General features: G+C 37.7%; 1 protein-coding gene across 1 annotated transcript in view; it reads left to right on the top strand.

Annotated features, from left to right (window-relative positions):
• The window catches only part of PDE6A (phosphodiesterase 6A), a 107,950-nt gene that overhangs the window by 40,314 nt on the left and 49,731 nt on the right, over positions 1-17,905 (top strand). The window contains exons 10-15 of the mRNA XM_056811456.1: positions 7,985-8,128; positions 9,997-10,062; positions 11,405-11,551; positions 12,926-13,033; positions 15,633-15,742; positions 16,134-16,221. Of these exons, the coding sequence (XP_056667434.1) occupies positions 7,985-8,128; positions 9,997-10,062; positions 11,405-11,551; positions 12,926-13,033; positions 15,633-15,742; positions 16,134-16,221 (663 nt within the window). The remainder of the gene's footprint in view (positions 1-7,984; positions 8,129-9,996; positions 10,063-11,404; positions 11,552-12,925; positions 13,034-15,632; positions 15,743-16,133; positions 16,222-17,905) is intronic.

The raw sequence follows: 17,905 nt of genomic DNA, 5'->3' as shown, positions 1-17,905 counted from the left end.
ACCTCACTCCAGAGCAATAAAATGGCCCCTAGGGTTCATTTGGTTCTTTCCTCTTCCTCTTTAGAAAGTTTACTTTAGATGAAAAGTTATGAGTTTGCTCACAATTATTCTGAGCCCTGATTATTATATTCCTAATAGCAGAGATTGAACCCTTTGCCTTGTCATACAGTTATACCTATATCTAGTTAACTACAGGCCTCTTTGCTGTTGAAGCAACATTCAATTTCCTGGAAACATTTGGTGTCAGAACAGAAAATTATATTATATTGTCTCAGGATAGGTAGACATTGGAAGGAAAGTTGGGGGGCAGTGGGGAAGAGTTGATCCTTTCTTGGGGTTTTCCTTGGCCTAGGCTCACCACTCTGAGAAGTCTTGCAAGTCAGTGACTTTTCTCAATACAGTTTGCCTCTGCTCCCTTGTTCTAAGGCTTGCTCCAACCTCTGCAATCTAGACACTCAGAATCTCTTTTTTCCTCCCAGTACTGGAGGAATCTCTCCCTTTTGAGCAAATTATTTAGGGTGTGACCCAATTTCTTACAAAATATCTTTTACTAATCAAATAAGAGTCTGTCTTGTAGGCCCTACTTACACTTACTTTAGATTGTCTGACTCAACCAAAATGTTTGCATATCTAGTCAAGACATGAGAGTCAAAAGACATGGTTTGGACCTCACCATTATAGAGAGAAGCATGGAAAGATTTAAAGAAATTGATGCAAAATAATCAGAGCCAGGAAAACCAAAAAGCAACCAGAAATTAATGTTACTAAATTAATAAAGAACAAGTTTTTTTGGATTGAAAGAAGAGATATGAAACCACACTTCCTCCCAGTCCATAACAAAGATAGGAAGGTCCTATGGTAGATGATAGAAGAGGGGCAGAAGGGGCAGGGTTTAAGTACACTTCAATGTAGAGGAGTGCTTGGGAGAAGCAGCAACAGGGAGGAGTGTTTAGGAGAGATGACAACAGGGAAGAGCGATTAACATCTAGTTAGATCAAAGGGCTCCAGGTCTTCATGCTAGAAGAACTTGATATCCAGTTCTCTAACTGATGGGCATCAATTTTCTTTCCAGATCTTTCCTATTGCATAAAGTGCTACTATAGTTTGGTATACATGAGACCTTCCTTTCTATCCTTAATCAACTTGAGATATGTGCCCAAGAATACAACCCCTTTATTTTACAGATGAGAAAACTCAGTCTGAAAAAGCAATTATATTTTGTCCATGTTAAGTGATTTGTCCAAGGTCACACAAGTGGTAAGTTGGAGGGTCAAGATTTAGAGCCTGGTCCTCTGACTCCAAATCTAGCCTTCTTTTTTTACTACAGGAAATCAATGTGGCATAGTGGATGGAATGGTGGACTAGAGTCAGGAAAATCTGAATTAAAGTTCTTTCTCAAACACTTTTTAGTTATGTGACCCTAGGCAAGTTGTTTGTTTTTCCTATCTCAGCCTCTGCCTCAATTTCCTCATATGTAAAATGGAGACAATAATAGTATAATTATTATATACAATCTAATCATGAGATCAAGGTAGTCCCTTTTGATTTTTTTCCTTTTTTTCCCATTTGAATTAGTTTATTTAATCAATTTAGAACATTATTCTTTGGTTACAATAATCACATTATTTCCCTCCCTCCCCTCCACCCACCCTTACTGCAGCCAATATGCAATTTCATGCCAATGTGCAATTTCATTGGGTATTACATGTGTCCTTGATCAGAACCTATTTCCATGTTGTTGATGTTTGCACTAGAATGATCATTTAGAGTCTACATCCCCAGCCATATCCCTCTCGACCCATGTGATCAAGCAGTTATTTTTCTTCTGTGTTTTTACTCCCACAGTTTTTCCTCTGAATGTGGATAGTGGTTTTTCTCGTAGATTCCTCCAAGTTGTTCAGGATCACTGCATTGCCAATAATGGAGAAGTCCATTACATTCAGTTGTACCACAGTGTATCGGTCTCTGTGTACAATGTTCTGGTTCTGCTCCTTTCGCTCTGCATCAATTCCTGGAGGTTGTTCCAGTTCCCTTGGAATTCATTCAGTTCATTATTCCTTTAAGCACAATAGTATTCCATCACCAACATATATCACAATTTGTTCAGCCATTTCCCAATTGAAGGGCAGCCCCTCATTTTCCGATTTTTTGCCACCATAAAGAGAGCAGCTATGAATGTTGTTGTAAGTCTTTTTCCTTATTATTTCTTTGGGGTATAAACCCAGCAGTGCTATGGCTGGATCAAAGGGCAGATAGTCTTTTATTTCCCTTTGGGCATAGTTCCAAATTGCCCTCCAGAATGGTTGGATCAATCACAACTCCACCAGCAATGCATTAATGTCCCAACTTTGCCACATCCCCTCCAGCATTCATTACTTTCCTTTGCTGTCATGTTAGCCAATCTGCTAGGTGTGAGGATCTGGTACCTCAGAGTTGTTTTGATTTGCATTTCCCTCATTATAAGAGATTTAGAACACTTTTTCATGTGCTTATTAATAGTTTTGATTTCTTTAACTGAAAATTGCCTATTCATGTTCCTTGACCATTTATCAATTGGAGAATGGCTTGATTTTTTGTACAAATGGTTTAGCTCTTTATAAATTTGAGTAATTAGACCTTTGTCAGAGGGTTTTGTAATGAAGATTGTTTCCCATTTTGTTGCTTCCCTTCTAATTTTGGATGCATTAGTTTTGTTTGTAAAAAAACTTTTTAATTTGATGTAATCAAAATTATTGATTTTACATTTTGTGATTTTTTTCTAGCTCTTGCTTGGTTTTAAAGTCTTTCCTTTCCCAAAGTTCTGACAAATATACTATTCTATGTTCACCTAATTTGCTTATAGTTTCCTTCTTTATATTCAAGTCATTCACCTATTCTGAGTTTATCTTGGTGTAGGGTGTGAGATGCTGATCCAAACCTAATATCTCCCATACTGTCTTCCAATTTTCCCAGCAGTTTTTTTTTTTATCAAATAGTGGTTTTTGGTTCAAAAAAACTGGGGTCTTTAGGCTTATCATAGACTGTTTTGCTGAGGTCATTTACCCCAAGTCTATTCCACTGATCCTCCTTTCTGTCTCTTAGCCAGTACCAAATTGTTTTGATGACCACTGCTTTATAGTATAGTTTGAGATCTGGGACTGCAAGTCCTCCTTACTTTGCATTTTTTTTTCATGATTTCCCTGGATATCCTTGATCTTTTGTTCTTCCAAATGAACTTTGCTATGTTTTTTTTCTAATTCAGTAAAAAAAGTTTTTTGGTAGTTCAATGGCACTAAATAAGTAAATTAATTTGGGTAGGATGGTCATTTTTATTATGTTAGCTCATCCCATCCATGAGCAATCAATGTTTTTCCAATTGTTTAGATCTAGTTTTAATTGTGTGGAGAGTGTTTTGTAGTTGTGTTCATATAGTTCCTGTTTTTCTTGGCAGATAGATTCCTAAGTATTTTACTTGTCTAGGGTGATTTTAAATGGAATTTCTCTTTCTAATTCTTGCTACTGAGATGTGTTGGAGATATGTAGAAATGCTGATGACTTATGTGGGTTTATTACGTATCCTGAAACTTTGCTAAAGTTGTTGATTATTTCAACTAGCTTTTTGGTTGATTCTCTAGGATTCTTTAAGTAGATCATCTTATCATCCACAAAGAGTGATAGCTTGGTCTCCTCATTGCCAATTTTAATACCTTCAATTTCTTTTTCTTCTCTAATTGCTACTGCTAGTGTTTCTAATACAATGTTAAATAATAGAGGTGATAATAGTCATCCTTGTTTCACTCCTGATCTTATTGGGAATGCTTCTAGTTTATCCCCAGTAGCCCCTTTTGATGACTGCATTTAACAATAAGATCTACATTGGTGGCTGTGGAGCTTTCTCTCTCTCTAAGGTTACAATCCTCATCTACATGATGCAGGTCTAACCATCTGACTTCTTTGCCCAGGAGCTCAGCTTTCTCTGGATTATTAAAATTCTGATTCTGTAAGGTTGATTTTATAGGTCACAGCCATATCTTTATAGTATCATAGATTTAATACTAGTCGGAATCTCAGAGATCACCAAATCCAATTCCTTCATTTTAAAAAAAAATATTTAAACATTTTTATTGCTGTCTTTAGCTTTTATTCTACTTTCATATTCAAATACATCCTTCCTTCCTTTTCTACCAAGAGATCCATTCTCTTTAACAAATAAAAAAAATGGAGAGTTGGGAGGGAGGGAGGGAGAGAACATAGATTGCAAAATGTGAGAAAGCATTTATTAAAAATTATATTGGCATGCAATCTGGAGGGGGAAAGACATGGGGCATGATGGGTATATATTATTGCACATACTATCAGTCTTGGTTTTTTCTAAATTAGTTTTGTTTTCTCCATTTTTTTTCTTGATACAGAGCCAGCAATGTAGATCATATTGTTAAATGCAGTCATCAGAAAGCACTACCTTGATCTCATGAACCTTATGGTTAGATTGTACATATAATAAAAATAACAATTGTACTTATATTAATTTATTTATTCAGTGTCATACCAATCAAACTACCCAAAAATATTTCACAGTGATAGAAAAAATAACAAAATTAATTTGAAAGACCAAAACCCCTAAAATATTAAGGGAATTAATTTTATGAATTATGAAATGAAGGAAGGTGACTTAGCTAAAGTGTATCTCAAACTATATTATAAAGTGGCAACCATCAAAACAGTCCGGTACTGGCTAAGTCATTTACCACTGTATGTTGAATGTCTAAACTATTTCTTTTGTCCATCATTCTATTTTTAGCCAGATGAATTTTGTTACCATCTAAATCCTTTGCTCAGGAGCTCAGCTTTCTCTGGATTGTCAAAATTCTGATTCTGTGAGATTGATTTTGTAGGTCACAGCCATACCTTTATAGGATTATAGATTTAGTACTAGAAGGAACCTCAGAGACAATCAAATCCAACTTCTTTATTTTTATTCCATTGGCTCAGTCTATTCATGAGCAATTAACATTTTTCTAATTGTTTAGATCTGACTTTATTTGTATGAAAATTGTTTTGTAGTTTATGTGTGTATGTATTTTTTTTAGTAGTGTATGCTTGTGTGGTTGAGTGACTGGATATAGTTGGTATCATAGGCAAACCAGCTGCTCATTGTTTTTGACAAGTCCCAACTTTGGAATCCTGCTGATAACAACTCTTTCCCACCTCCTCCCTTAACAGTCCCTAGGGGACTTCCTCTTAGTTACCAGGTCTCTCTGACTCTCACATGTCAAGAGAAGCTTCTGGCTATTAGCAAGCCTCCTTCCACCATTAAAGTCTTCTTATTCATGATTCAGCAGTACCCAGGATTAATGGAATTCCTGTGTCTTAATATTTCTCTGCCATTGGGAAGATGATGAAAAATGTTAATAAATCAAAACTCTTTGAGATTTTTTTTCCCTCATTGTCTTGGAGCCTCAGCTAGGATAAGATAAAACAATATTACAGATTTAGACATGGGAATCATAGCTCTTGTCTTCTCTGTACTTATGTCAGTGTCTTTATTGGACCCCTTCCCCGACTTCATTAATAAAGACATACTGTCACAAATGTATAAGGCTATGAATTAAATCAGGAATTATGAACAGAAAATTTATAGTAAATCTCTGCCAATTCAGGTAGAAGGACAAAGTGAGAAGCAAGTTCAAACTCTTCATCCTCCTTAATATTCCCAGAGAGAAACAGTTGAGCAATTCCTCCCACCAATCTAATCTCTCCATCAGGCTCTATGTAAATATGGACTCTACATTTCTCCATAACTCATACTCCTCAATGACTTGTGGGCTTTGAACCTTTCTAGTTCCCATTGAATCTGCTGGGCTGTGAGCCTCTGAAGATCCTACTGACAGTAGTTATTCAACTTCTTCCTGAGAAGCAGCTTTTTCCGTTGTCTCAGGGCATCTTTGTCTCTTGAGATAGCAAACCCCCCAGATTTCATTCAGACCTACAGTTCCCATCTTGCCATTTCTCTACAATGAGTAATTCTACTGGTTGGCATAGCTGGGCTAATTTGCAGCAATTCGTGTCTTCCTGTGCATCTCAGCATTCTTTGTATTCACTATTCCTTACCTTGCAATAACATTCCATTGCATTCATGTACTAGAACTTGGTAACCAATTCCCTAATTGATGGGCATCTATTATTTTACTTCTTTACCTTACTTTACTTTACTACTTTACTTTGCTCCTGCAAAAACTGCTACTATAGTTGAGTGTACATGGAACCTTTTTTCTCTTTTTCTCTTTGACCATCTTGGGGTATAAACCCAGCAGAGCAACCCCTTTATTTTACAGATGAGAAAACTCAGGCTGAGAAAATAATTATTTTGTCTAAATGTTTAGTTGTTTGTTCAAAGTCACACAGAAGTAGTCAATTAGAGAGTGAATATTTGAAGCCAGTCCTCAGACTCCAAATCTAGCATTCTTTCTACTACAGAAAACCAGTATGGCATAATGGATGGAATGATGAACCTAGAGTCAGGAAGACCACTTATTAGCTATTTGTAGTCAGTTTTGTTTTTCTTCCTTTTTCAATGAGGGGTTAGGTGGCAAAGGAGGGAAAGAAGGAAATTTTTCATTAATTGGGAAAAAAGATTAATTTTTTAAATCATCATCTTCTGTCTTAGAATTAGAATACTATGAATTGGTTCTGAGGCAGAATGATAAAAGTAAACACAATAGAAGTTAGGTGACTTGCTCAGGGTCACACAGATAGGAAGTGTCTGAGGTCCAATTTGAACTCAGGACCTCCCATCTTTAGGCCTAGCTCTCTATTCACTGAACCACTGAGGAACTCCCTAATTATTTTTTTTAAGAGAAGGAAGAAAGATGTTTAATTGTAATAGACAGTGTTGTCAGAAATATACTGGTTTGGGAGTCAAGAGACCTGGATTCTCATCCCAACTACACCCCTAACTTACTGAATATCCTTTGACAGATCACTTGATATAAGTCGTTTTACCCCTTCGTTAAATAAGGAGATGAACTGCTGACATTTAAGATCGTTTTATTTTGTTTTGTCTTATAAAAATATTTACCATTTACATTACCTTCATTGTAAAAATAGTTTCGTGAGACAGAAATAGAAATAGGAAACAAATGGAAAGGGTGGGAAGCCAAGCTAGAATAAGAGATCTGATAAAAGGACAGTTTAAATAACTTAGAGGTAGTTTCAGGTCCTTTTAGAAAGCTCTGACCTTCCGTGGAAGCTAGAACTAGACCCTAGATCTCTTTCTTGCTACTTGCTGAGTTCTTCCCATTTAAACCACAGGGATTTTCTTATACCATATGCATGAAAGATCATGTGTCAAACCACATTATGGTAGCCCCTTGTTTTACACACCCGATAGGTCCCATGATACTTTATGTAAGTTGAAAATCACACATAATAGTGATGCCCATTATTTAATAAGTTTTTCTTATATGAACATACCTAGATACTTTATTACTTTTCTTGGGCTTATCAAAGCTACCAGCTTCACCATTCTTGGATTTTGGGACCATTATTAATAACTAAATAGTGTTAATGAAACAAAGAGAAACAATGCTCTGATACAGACACAACTTGTTACAAGTGAGAACTCCAAAGACTGATGTAAGAGCTAGTGTTTGGGGAAAAACAATGTAATGACTCATGCTGAAACTTTTCAGAGCAAGAATGAGCTTTATTGGGCAAACTGCTGTGAGACTTTTTGCCATTTGGGAAAATGGCACCAATAGTGAGAAATTATTTTTTTAATCTTATGTATTTTCCATCTATATTTGGAGAAGTCAAAGGTGAATAATGGAAAGCAAATTGTTAAATCATCATCATCATCATCTGTAACCCCACTCCCATTAAACACTATGCTCTTAATTTTTTTTCAATATAATGTTTAAATACTTTTTATACCTATGCTCTTTCAACTCTGGGAGAAAATAAGAAGTGTTTCTTATTCTGTCTATTTTTTTCTTTTTTTTTTCAGTCTTTAACCCAGTTTCTTGGCTGGTCTGTTCTAAACCCTGATACCTATGAATCAATGAACAAGCTGGAAAACAGAAAGGATGTGTTCCAGGATATGGTGAAATATCATGTGAAGTGTGACAATGAGGAGATACAAGAAATACTGGTTAGTGGCCTTTTTTAAAATATCTTATCCAGTCTTGCTGCATACTTATCTGTCCTGGGCCATTTTTCTTCCTGGGAATCCAAAATCTATTGAAGAATTGTACTTGTTGGCCCAGCAACCACATGGGGCTCAGGGAACCCTGCTTTCCTATTTGGTACCAATTTTCCATGAGGTAGCAGCTCTCCCTGTCACCTTATTTGAAACTCCCCCCCCCCCCAGTCATGATAACATCTGAATGCTTCAGATTTTGTGCATTTTGGATCATAGAATCTTAGAGATGGAAGGGATCTTGTAGTTCATCTAATCTGACCCTCTCATTTTATAGGTGAAGAAACAGGCCAAGAGACGTTGAAAAACTTGGCCAAGGTTACGTAGGTAGTAAGTGGTAGAGGCTGGATTCAAACCCTTTGAACGTCAAATTTTTTTCCACTGTTCCATGCTTATATGGTCTCTTTTCTATTGTGCCATCTTATGCCTTCCCTTCCCTACTTGACTCTGAGCTCCATATGGATGGGGATTTTGAACAGTGATACACCCATCTTTAGAACTCCTGCCATGGGGCTGAGCTATCATGGCTGGTGAGTGAATGAATACAAACACAATATTAAAACCAGACAGTGCTCAGTAATTGATCATATTGGTCAAGTCAGCCCTGCAGCTCTTTGCAATGGCTCCCAGTTACCTCCAGGATCAAATATAAAATCTGTTTGACATTTCATGTTTTTCACCATATGGCCCTTATTTAACTTTCTAGCCATATTGCACAGTCTTCCTCTCCACATAAAGGAGTCCAGTCTCACTATTCTTCTGGTTATTCCTCATAGATTCCCATCTCCTAACTACTCCTTGGCATTGGCTCTCCCTCATAGTTGTCATGCTCTTCTGCTTCATCCCTCCCTCTTTGCTTTCTGGTCTCCCTTCAAGACTCAGCTCAGCTCAGCTCAAATTCCACATTCTGCAGGAGGCCTTTTCTTAGCATCTTCCCTCTGAGATTACCTTCCATCTATTCTATATATATCTTGTTTATACATAGTTGTTCACAGGTTGTCCCACACACATAAATGTAAGGGCTATTTTTGTCCCTTTTGGGGATCTCCAAGTACTTAGCATAATGCCTGCTATATAGTAAATGTTTAATAACTGCTTATTGCCCACCACACTGTCTGTAATCAGTAAAAACCTGCTCAGTGAGTTTGGCCAAACTGGCTGTTTGGTTATTTGAATTGATAAACAATATCCATTTTTAGAAAAGAGGTCAATATTTAACTCGAGTTTATAGTCTTAGAAGAATAGAGACCAGGATAAGATATTGGGAGGTGGAAGAGACCTTAGAGATCATCTAGTTTCATCCCTCATTTTACAGATAAGAAAACCAGACAAGGAGAGGTTGTCAACAAACCTATGTGCCAGGCACTGTGCTGAGATCTGGAGATGAGAAGATAATCAAAAATAGTCCCTGCCCTCAAGGAGCTTACAATCAAATGGGGGAGACAGCAGGAAAACAATTATTTTTCTAATTTTCCTGGGTCTTTGTGGATTATAGGGTGGCAGGCTTCTTTAGCGGTGAGATCATGAGCCTGGGTGTCAGAAGTTCTGGCTCTGCCATTGTGAAACTGGGTTCAAGTCACTTCCTCTCTCTGAGCCTCAGTTTACCCATCTGTAAAATGAGAATAATGATGCTTGTACAATAGGATTGTGAGGAAAAGTGCTTTGAAAACTGAAAGTATTCAAAGTATGATCTAGGATTATGACAAAACAATGGAGAGGAAGAGAGCCCAGAAGAGAAAAGTGGTAACGTGTAGTACATGAATACTGATGCCTTCATTCATTTTCACTTTTCTCCCCCCTTCCCCTTTATTTCTTCCCAGAAAACCAGAGAAGTCTATGGGAAAGAGCCCTGGGACTGTGAAGAAGAGGAGTTACTTGAAATTCTAGTGAGTGGAATGAACACGATGTTTGCTGTGATTGAATGATGATAACTTTGTTAGACAACAGAGCAGAGGAGGAGACAGCTATGAAAGTTACCATGTTTCTACCTCCTTCTGTATGAACCTGGACACTCCCTACTTCCTTAGTTTTCCATATATCATATTTCTTCTTCTAAGTTTGCCAGGCTCTTCTGTTCCAATGATGTGAGCAGTTGATAAGGACTTGTAGGGGTATCTGGGACGTAAGGATTTACAGGGGACTCTGGAAGACCTGATGGTATTCAAAGGCATAAACCTAAGGGTAGAATTTCTGGCTTGGGGAAAAGTAGCAGATAAGATATTTGGGAGGAGAAAGATTCTTCTCAGTAGCTATCATATCAGCCAATGAATATCAATGTGTATCTGTACCCTCATTGACTATACTCAGACTGGCTTCCATTCCTACTGTCTCACCAAGAGGCTATGACTTTCCCAAAATCCCATAGCAAATCACACGTGGTGTTTGGATTTGAACTCAGATGTCCTTGTTCCTTCTTTCCCCACTCTACCACTAAGCTATGGTTCCTCACTTCTGCTTTCCTCCCTCCACCTTCTCCCCCTCCTTCCTGGTTAGAGTTCCTCTGTATAATCAGATTATTAATTATTGAGACTATTTGCACTGGGCAGCTTCTCTTTGAATGTGATAGCTTGAGGAACCTCCCAGTTGTTCTTCTCAAATTACTGATTATTCTGGGCCTTCACTCACTGGGTCCTGACCCAGGAGTCTGCAGAGAATTTGGCTCACTCTCATGTCTGAAAACCAGGGAGAGAAGAGGGCTAAATCCAGAGACCTGCTGAAGTTGTCCTTGCTTTAAAAGGGGAAATAATGAGTTACCCTTTATCTTGTTCCATAAGGAAGACAAAAGAGGAGAGCTCTGGGACCCCAGGGGCAAACTTCTCCATGAGTCTTGTACTAACTCATCAAAAATGAACTTCCTTCCTTCCTTCCTTCCTTCCTTCCTTCCTTCCTTCCTTCCTTCCTTCCTTCCTTCCTTCCTTCCTTCCTTCCTTCCTTCCTTCCTCCCTCCCTCCCTCCCTCCCTCCCTCCCTCCCTCTTTCTTTCTTTCTTTCTTTCTTTCTTTCTCTTTCTTTCTTTCTTTCTTTCTTTCTTTCTTTCTTTCTTTCTTTCTTTCTTTCTTTCTTTCTTTCTTTCTTTCTTTCTTTCTTTCTTTCTTTCTTTCTTTCTTTCTTTCTTTCTTTCTTTCTTTCTTTCTTTCTTTCTTCCTTCCTTCCTTCCTTCCTTCCTTCCTTCCTTCCTTCCTTCTTTTCTTCCTTCCTTCCTTTTTCCTTCTTTTCTTTCTTTCTTCAGCAAGAAGAGCTCCCAGATGCAGAGGAATATGAAATTAATAAATTCCACTTCAGTGACCTGCCCCTGACAGAGCTGCAGCTGGTGAAATGTGGGATCCAAATGTATTATGAACTGAAAGTAGTGGATAAGTTTCACATCCCCCAGGAGGTGAGACTCACACTGCAGACCTCTGCCTTCTTTTTCTTTTTTTTTTCTTCTTAACCCTTACTTTCCACCTTAAAATCAATACTGTGTATTGGTTCAAGGCAGAAGAGTGGTAAGGGCTAGGCAATGGAGATTAAGTGACTTGCCCAGCATAACACAGCTAGGAAGTGTCTGAAGCCAACTTTGAACCTAGGACCTCCCATCTCTAGGCTTGGCTCTCAACCCACTGAGTTATCCAGCTGCCCCCTTATTTTTCTTTTATTTTTATTTTTTCTTTCTTTCTTTCTTTCTTTCTTTCTTTCTTTCTTTCTTTCTTTCTTTCTTTCTTTCTTTCTTTCTTTCTTTTTCTTTCTTTCTTCTTTTCTTTTTCTTTATTTTTGCATGGAATCAAAGAAGTTACCTCAAATTTACTTTATATTACTCTGATCATCTTTATAATGATCACTCAGGAATGAGAAATATGGAGGCATGCCTCATTCACCATAAATACAGCAGGAGCTCACTTTTCTGCAGGTGGGGAAACTGAGCCTGAGAGAGGTTAAATCAATTGCCCAAAGTCAATCAGCTTCTATCTGAAGCAGAATTTTAACATGGGTCTTCTTCACTCTAAGGGTAACACTTTAACCCCCATATCACCTTTCAGACTCTGTGTATAAAAAGATGAACTTAAATCCCTACACACAATAGGGTTCTGCTGGAAAAGAGTTCTTTCCAAATCTTCAAGAAGGGAAAGAACTTATCCATGATCACACAGAAGTCAGGACTCTGGATTTCTAGCTTAGGACTCCTTGGATTGCCCCATCAAGTGTTAATCTTTTTACAGCAGGAAATTGTTTCCTGTAATTGATGTGTGTTTTTCTGAGTCACATTTCCCTTCATTGAATGACCTGATGTTATTAAAATTCATTTTAATTCAATTAACCTCAATAAACATTTATTAAGAACATATCATGTGCACAGCAAGAAATACTATGAAGTAATAGATAGGGTTGGCTTTAGAGGATCAGGAAGACCTGAGTTCAAATTCTGGTTTGGATACTTACTAGCTATGTAACTGTGGACAAGTCACTTAACTTCTATGGCCCTCAATTTCCTCACCTATAAAATGTAGGAATTGGACTCAATGGTCTCTAAGGCTCCTTCCAGCTGAAAATCTATGACCTTATAATGGAGGGAGTAACCATACAGGGAATTCAATACAATCATAGCTCTAAAAAAAATTTTTTTAAGAATGTGGGGGAGTTGGAGATATACGGAAAATTAAACAGTGTATACCCCTAGGAGATGGGGTGATATAAATTCCTCACATTTTTATCATGTCACCCATTTGAGTTTCCCTTTTTTGACTCAACGATCTTTCTATATGTCTATGCCCAGGCTTTAGTACGGTTTATGTACTCTCTCAGCAAGGGATACCGAAGAATTACTTACCACAACTGGCGCCATGGATTCAATGTGGGACAGACTATGTTCTCATTGCTTGTGGTAGGTTTGATTCTGTGATTGTCCAGTTCTTGTGGGAGGGGAATTAGAGAAGAGAAAATAGGAATGTATTGTCATTGTTCTAAACTCATCTAGCTAAGGAAACTGTCTCAGGCAGATGGGTATGAAGGAAAGTAGAAGAAACTTCCATGGACTAGTACATGGAGATTCCCAGAAGAAGCATGAAGTGCACAAGACCAGGGGAAGACAAATTCTTTGAGTGGAAACTGGATGGGACCTTGTTGGGGATGTTTTAAAGGGAGTTTTGATACAGGTACAGGGTTAGACTAGAACCATATTGGCAAAGATGTGGCATGCATGCCCTGGCAGCACAGAGGGAACTGCTCCATTCCCCTTCTCCACCATAACTGAAGACATTTTTTGCATCCCCACCCCTCTGTCCAGTAGACCAATGTGAGCACTTCCTCCCTCTGCTTTCTGGGGGTAATGCAGTGAGGCTCACAGGCTGCTTGATAGTGCAGTTTGGGAATGCAATCTCTAAAAGGTTCACTAATGCTGCACTAGGATCTCAGATGTCATGACATGAAGGATGAGACCAGAAAGGGAGCAATGGATTAGAGATCTAGGTAGAAAAGACTTTCTCATTGGGAATCAAGGGAATGGGGCAAGAAGAACTTCTCTATAGGTCCCTTAGCTAGGATTCTAATGTGAAGAATCCTGTGGAAAAGCTGGACCAGAGGTAACCTGGGAGATGGGCAATTGTCTTAAACTTCTGTACCTATTTTTAAAATGCTGCTCTTTTTAATTTTTTAAATTAATTTAAATCTATCTTTTTTCTCAATGTCACCTTCATTCTTGAATATGCCTTCTCTTCTCCATTTACTAAGGTATTCCTTGTTACAAGGTCTAAAAGAAGAAGAAAAAAGTTCTATTTAGCAAAACCTATCAACACTAATTCTGTCTGACAATATGTGAAATATTCAACACTATAGTTCTTCACCTTTGCAAAGAGGGTAGTGACATTTTGTACCTTTATTTGAAGGTTGGAGAAATAGCTTCCAATGGGCTTAAATGAGGTACTCTAGATCACAGTCCTTGGAAAAAGAACTGGAATTAAGTAGAGAAAATTAAAGGAATCCTGTTCCCTGTGCTTGGTACCTAGGACTAAGGACCTCTTCAAGGTCCTTATATTACATATATATATATATATATATATATATATATATATATATATATATAGGTCCTTATATGCTTTGACCGATTTTTATCTGCTATTAGTATATTCTCTATACTGCACTCACCTGTTTCCCTATAATGCTTGTAGCAAATTCCTTTTAAAAATGCAAAACAGGGGTTAGCTGGGTAGCTAAGTGGATTGAGAGTCAGGCCCAGAGATAAGAGGTCCTGGGTTCAAATCTGGTCTCAGACATTTTCCATCTGTGTGCCCCTGGGCAAGTTATTTAACCCCTATTGCCTAGTCCTTAACACTCTTCTGCTGTAGAACCAATACACATTGGTTCTAAGGCAGAAGGTAAGGGTTTTTTTTTTTTAAATACAAAAATAAAAATACAAAACAGGGGCAGGTAAGTTGCTCAGTGGGTAGAGAACCAGGCTGTAGAGAGAAGGTACTGGATTCAAATTTGGTCTTGAATACTTCCTATGTGACCCTGGCAAGTCACTTAACTCTAACTGCCTAGCCCTTATTTTCCTTCTGCCTTGGAACCAATGCTTAGTATTGATTCTAAAACAGAAGGTAAGGATTAAAAAAAAAAAAGGGAACCCAAATCTATTTCAGATTGGTTACTGTCTCAGGGAGGGAGGAGGAAAGGAGGGAGAGAATTTGGAACTCAAATTTTTAAAAAAGAATACTAAAAATTGTTTTTACATGTAATTGGAGAAAAATAAAATATTTAAAAAGTAAAGTAAAAACACAAAACAAGAGAATTTATTGCTTTAGGAAGGAAAAGAAGGAAAACCGTATACTTTTGGGGGAGATGGTGGCTGCAGACACTCAGTAAGTAGCTGGCCACATGATGGTCAATGAAGCATTATGAGTCCTTTTCAGGACTGAAAGCTTCAGTCAATGTTTCAGATGGAGCCTGGCTAGGGCAGAGGTCAGTGGAACCTCCATTGAACTGGGAATACAAGGATGGAAATAGCTCTCAGTGAGCCCTGTTAACATGGCCCAGGTGTTATCTGCAAATACCTTTGATTTTTTTTTTCACAAGAAAGGCTGGTGAAAAATCCCACAGGCCAACATAATTGCTCAGCTAGGATCATCCTCCCCACGTCTCACATGAAGGCTCTTTCCTACCTTGATATATGACATTATAGTGTGGTCTTGATTGCTCAAAATGCTCTCACTGACCTGAGGAAATCTCCAAAGGTTATTATTGGAAGGACTCTTGTGAATCATCTCATCTGAGCTGCTTTTTTAAAAGGTCTTTAGAGTAGAAAGAATTTACTAAAGATCTCATTGCATGTTAGTGGCTGATAGAGAGTGATGGGAAAGGCATTGTTGTCATGGGAGCATCTTTCTCTGGATCTTTGAACATTCCATAGGTAGCTATATTGCTCCAAGGGTGCTGACCTGTTTTAAGTAAGTTATCAATGATTGAGATGTTCTGAATTATCAATGTAGACTGGGAAGCTGAAACGGTACTTCACAGATCTGGAGGCCTTGGCCATGGTGACTGCTGCTTTCTGCCATGACATTGATCACAGAGGCACCAATAATCTCTACCAGATGAAGTAAGTGAGCTCAGGCCCCCAAAGGATTTTCTGGGCCAAATTTGAACAATTTGTGGGAGACTCCTTTCCTCTCCTAATCATCATCCTCAGAACCATAGGATGTGGAATGGTAGACTTTGGAAGAGACTTATTTGGGGCAAATTATTTCCTCAATCTGGACCTATTTCCTTTTGTGTAAAGTCAAGAGGTTAGACTAAATAATTAGATCATTTTAAAGCCCTTTCCAGAAAACTCTGATATTTTGTGTTCTGAGGATCTTCCGAATATGACATCCCATGTTTTATGTTCTCAGGTTATTTCCAACACTTACATTCTGTGTTCCATGTTTTGAAGTCCCACCCAGATCCCACATTGTAATAGTCTAAGACTATTCTCTATCCTATATTTTCAGATCCCAGAATCCACTAGCCAAACTCCATGGATCTTCTATCTTGGAAAGACATCATTTGGAATTTGGCAAAACACTGCTGAGGGATGAGGTACAGTCATTAAATTCTATGCTCCTTTCTTTGTTGATATTTTTAAAAGGTTTATCAGTACATTTTCTCTTTATATGTCATTTTTGCTTAGAACTATCTTTCCTCCCTCTTCCAGTAAGCCTTTCCCCATAACAATGACAAAAAGTCAAGCAATACTGTTGATGCATTAATCATGTTTGAGCAAATATACATACAATTCAAAATCCTCTTCAATGAGAAGGAAATACATTTCATATAACCACAGCTCTAAAGCTAGAAGGTATTTTAAAGGTCATCAAGTTAAACTTATTATTTTATTAAGTTTTTGTGGTTTTTTAAAATCCTTTTTCTTTGTGTCCTTTTTTCATTAATTTAAAAAAAATTAAACTTTTTTTCCTTTACTCTCACAAATTCCCACACTGGAAAAAAAAGAAAAACAAAATTTTTGTCTTACTTGACTATGCACATTTTGTAACGAAATATACATAGTCAAGTAAGACAAATTCCCAAATTGTCAAAAAATGTGTATTTCATTCTGCACATTAAATCTATTAGTTCTCTTTCAGGAGGGTAGATAGTATTCTTCATAAAAACTCCTCTTGTAATCATAGTTCTCAACTTCTGATTCTTTGCCACCACAAAAAAGCTGCTTAAATAGTGTTGTACATGCAGGTCCTTTTCACTTTTCTTTTATCTTTTTGGGGATATAGACATAGAAGTGATATTGCTTTGACCAAAGGCCAAAATACCATAGTGTTATTGCTGTACGGTTTTATAGTCCTTTGAGCATAGTTCCAAGTTGTTCTCCACAATGGTTGGAGCATTTCACAACTCCACCAACAGTGCATTAATGACTCTGCTTCCACATCAATTTTAATATAAGAGAACTGAAATTTGAACGTTGGTCACCTGATTCCAAATCCAGGGTATTTTTCACTGAACCACATGTTGAAGTGATAAAGGAATTCCCTACAGATGCTGATATATCTCCTGTTGATAAGTGTTATTGGGCTAATTACAAATGCTCACCTCAATGGGATCCTTGACCACTGAAAAGGAATTGTCCTAACAATCCAGAGCAGAAAAATCAAATAGATAATTATCTATCTCTAGAATTATGACATGTAGTTTGGGAAACCTGTTGAGTCAGTCCAGCAGTATGTAAATATCTTGAATAGGCGTGTTAATCAGATAACGATCTGGTCTCAGAACTGACTAGGAAGGAGGAAGAGATTGCATTCAGGGAATTTTGCAGTGTTTTTATGTCTTGAGTTGATTCCTATCCAAAATCCAACCCCAAACCCAAACACTAATATTCATCTATGTAGCTCTATGCATATGAATAATAGAACTTATCACAGTCTCTGAAGAATCAAAATTTCAGGTGATTCAAAGGGCAATAGAAGAAATCGTATTTGAGAGGCAGCTTGGTTCAGTGGAAAGAGTACTGATTTGGAGCCATGACAATTATTCTCTGTGTGGCCCTGGGCAAGACACCCCTCTGGGCCTCTGTTTATTGTATATAAAATGGATAGGCTAGATTAAATAGCATTCGAGGTACCTTCCAGTTTTAAATGTGTAGCCATATGAAGTTCATTGTCAGTATAAGAAAACTGCAATTTATCAGCAAACTTGACTCACCTGAAAGACGTGATGGAAGGGACAGTATCCAGGACATGAGTCAGAAGTAAAACATTTGTTAAGT

The sequence above is a fragment of the Monodelphis domestica genome, chromosome 1, assembly GCF_027887165.1.
Source record: "Monodelphis domestica isolate mMonDom1 chromosome 1, mMonDom1.pri, whole genome shotgun sequence".
Taxonomy (NCBI): Eukaryota; Metazoa; Chordata; class Mammalia; order Didelphimorphia; family Didelphidae; genus Monodelphis; species Monodelphis domestica.
This window is presented reverse-complemented; position numbering and strand designations above follow the sequence as displayed.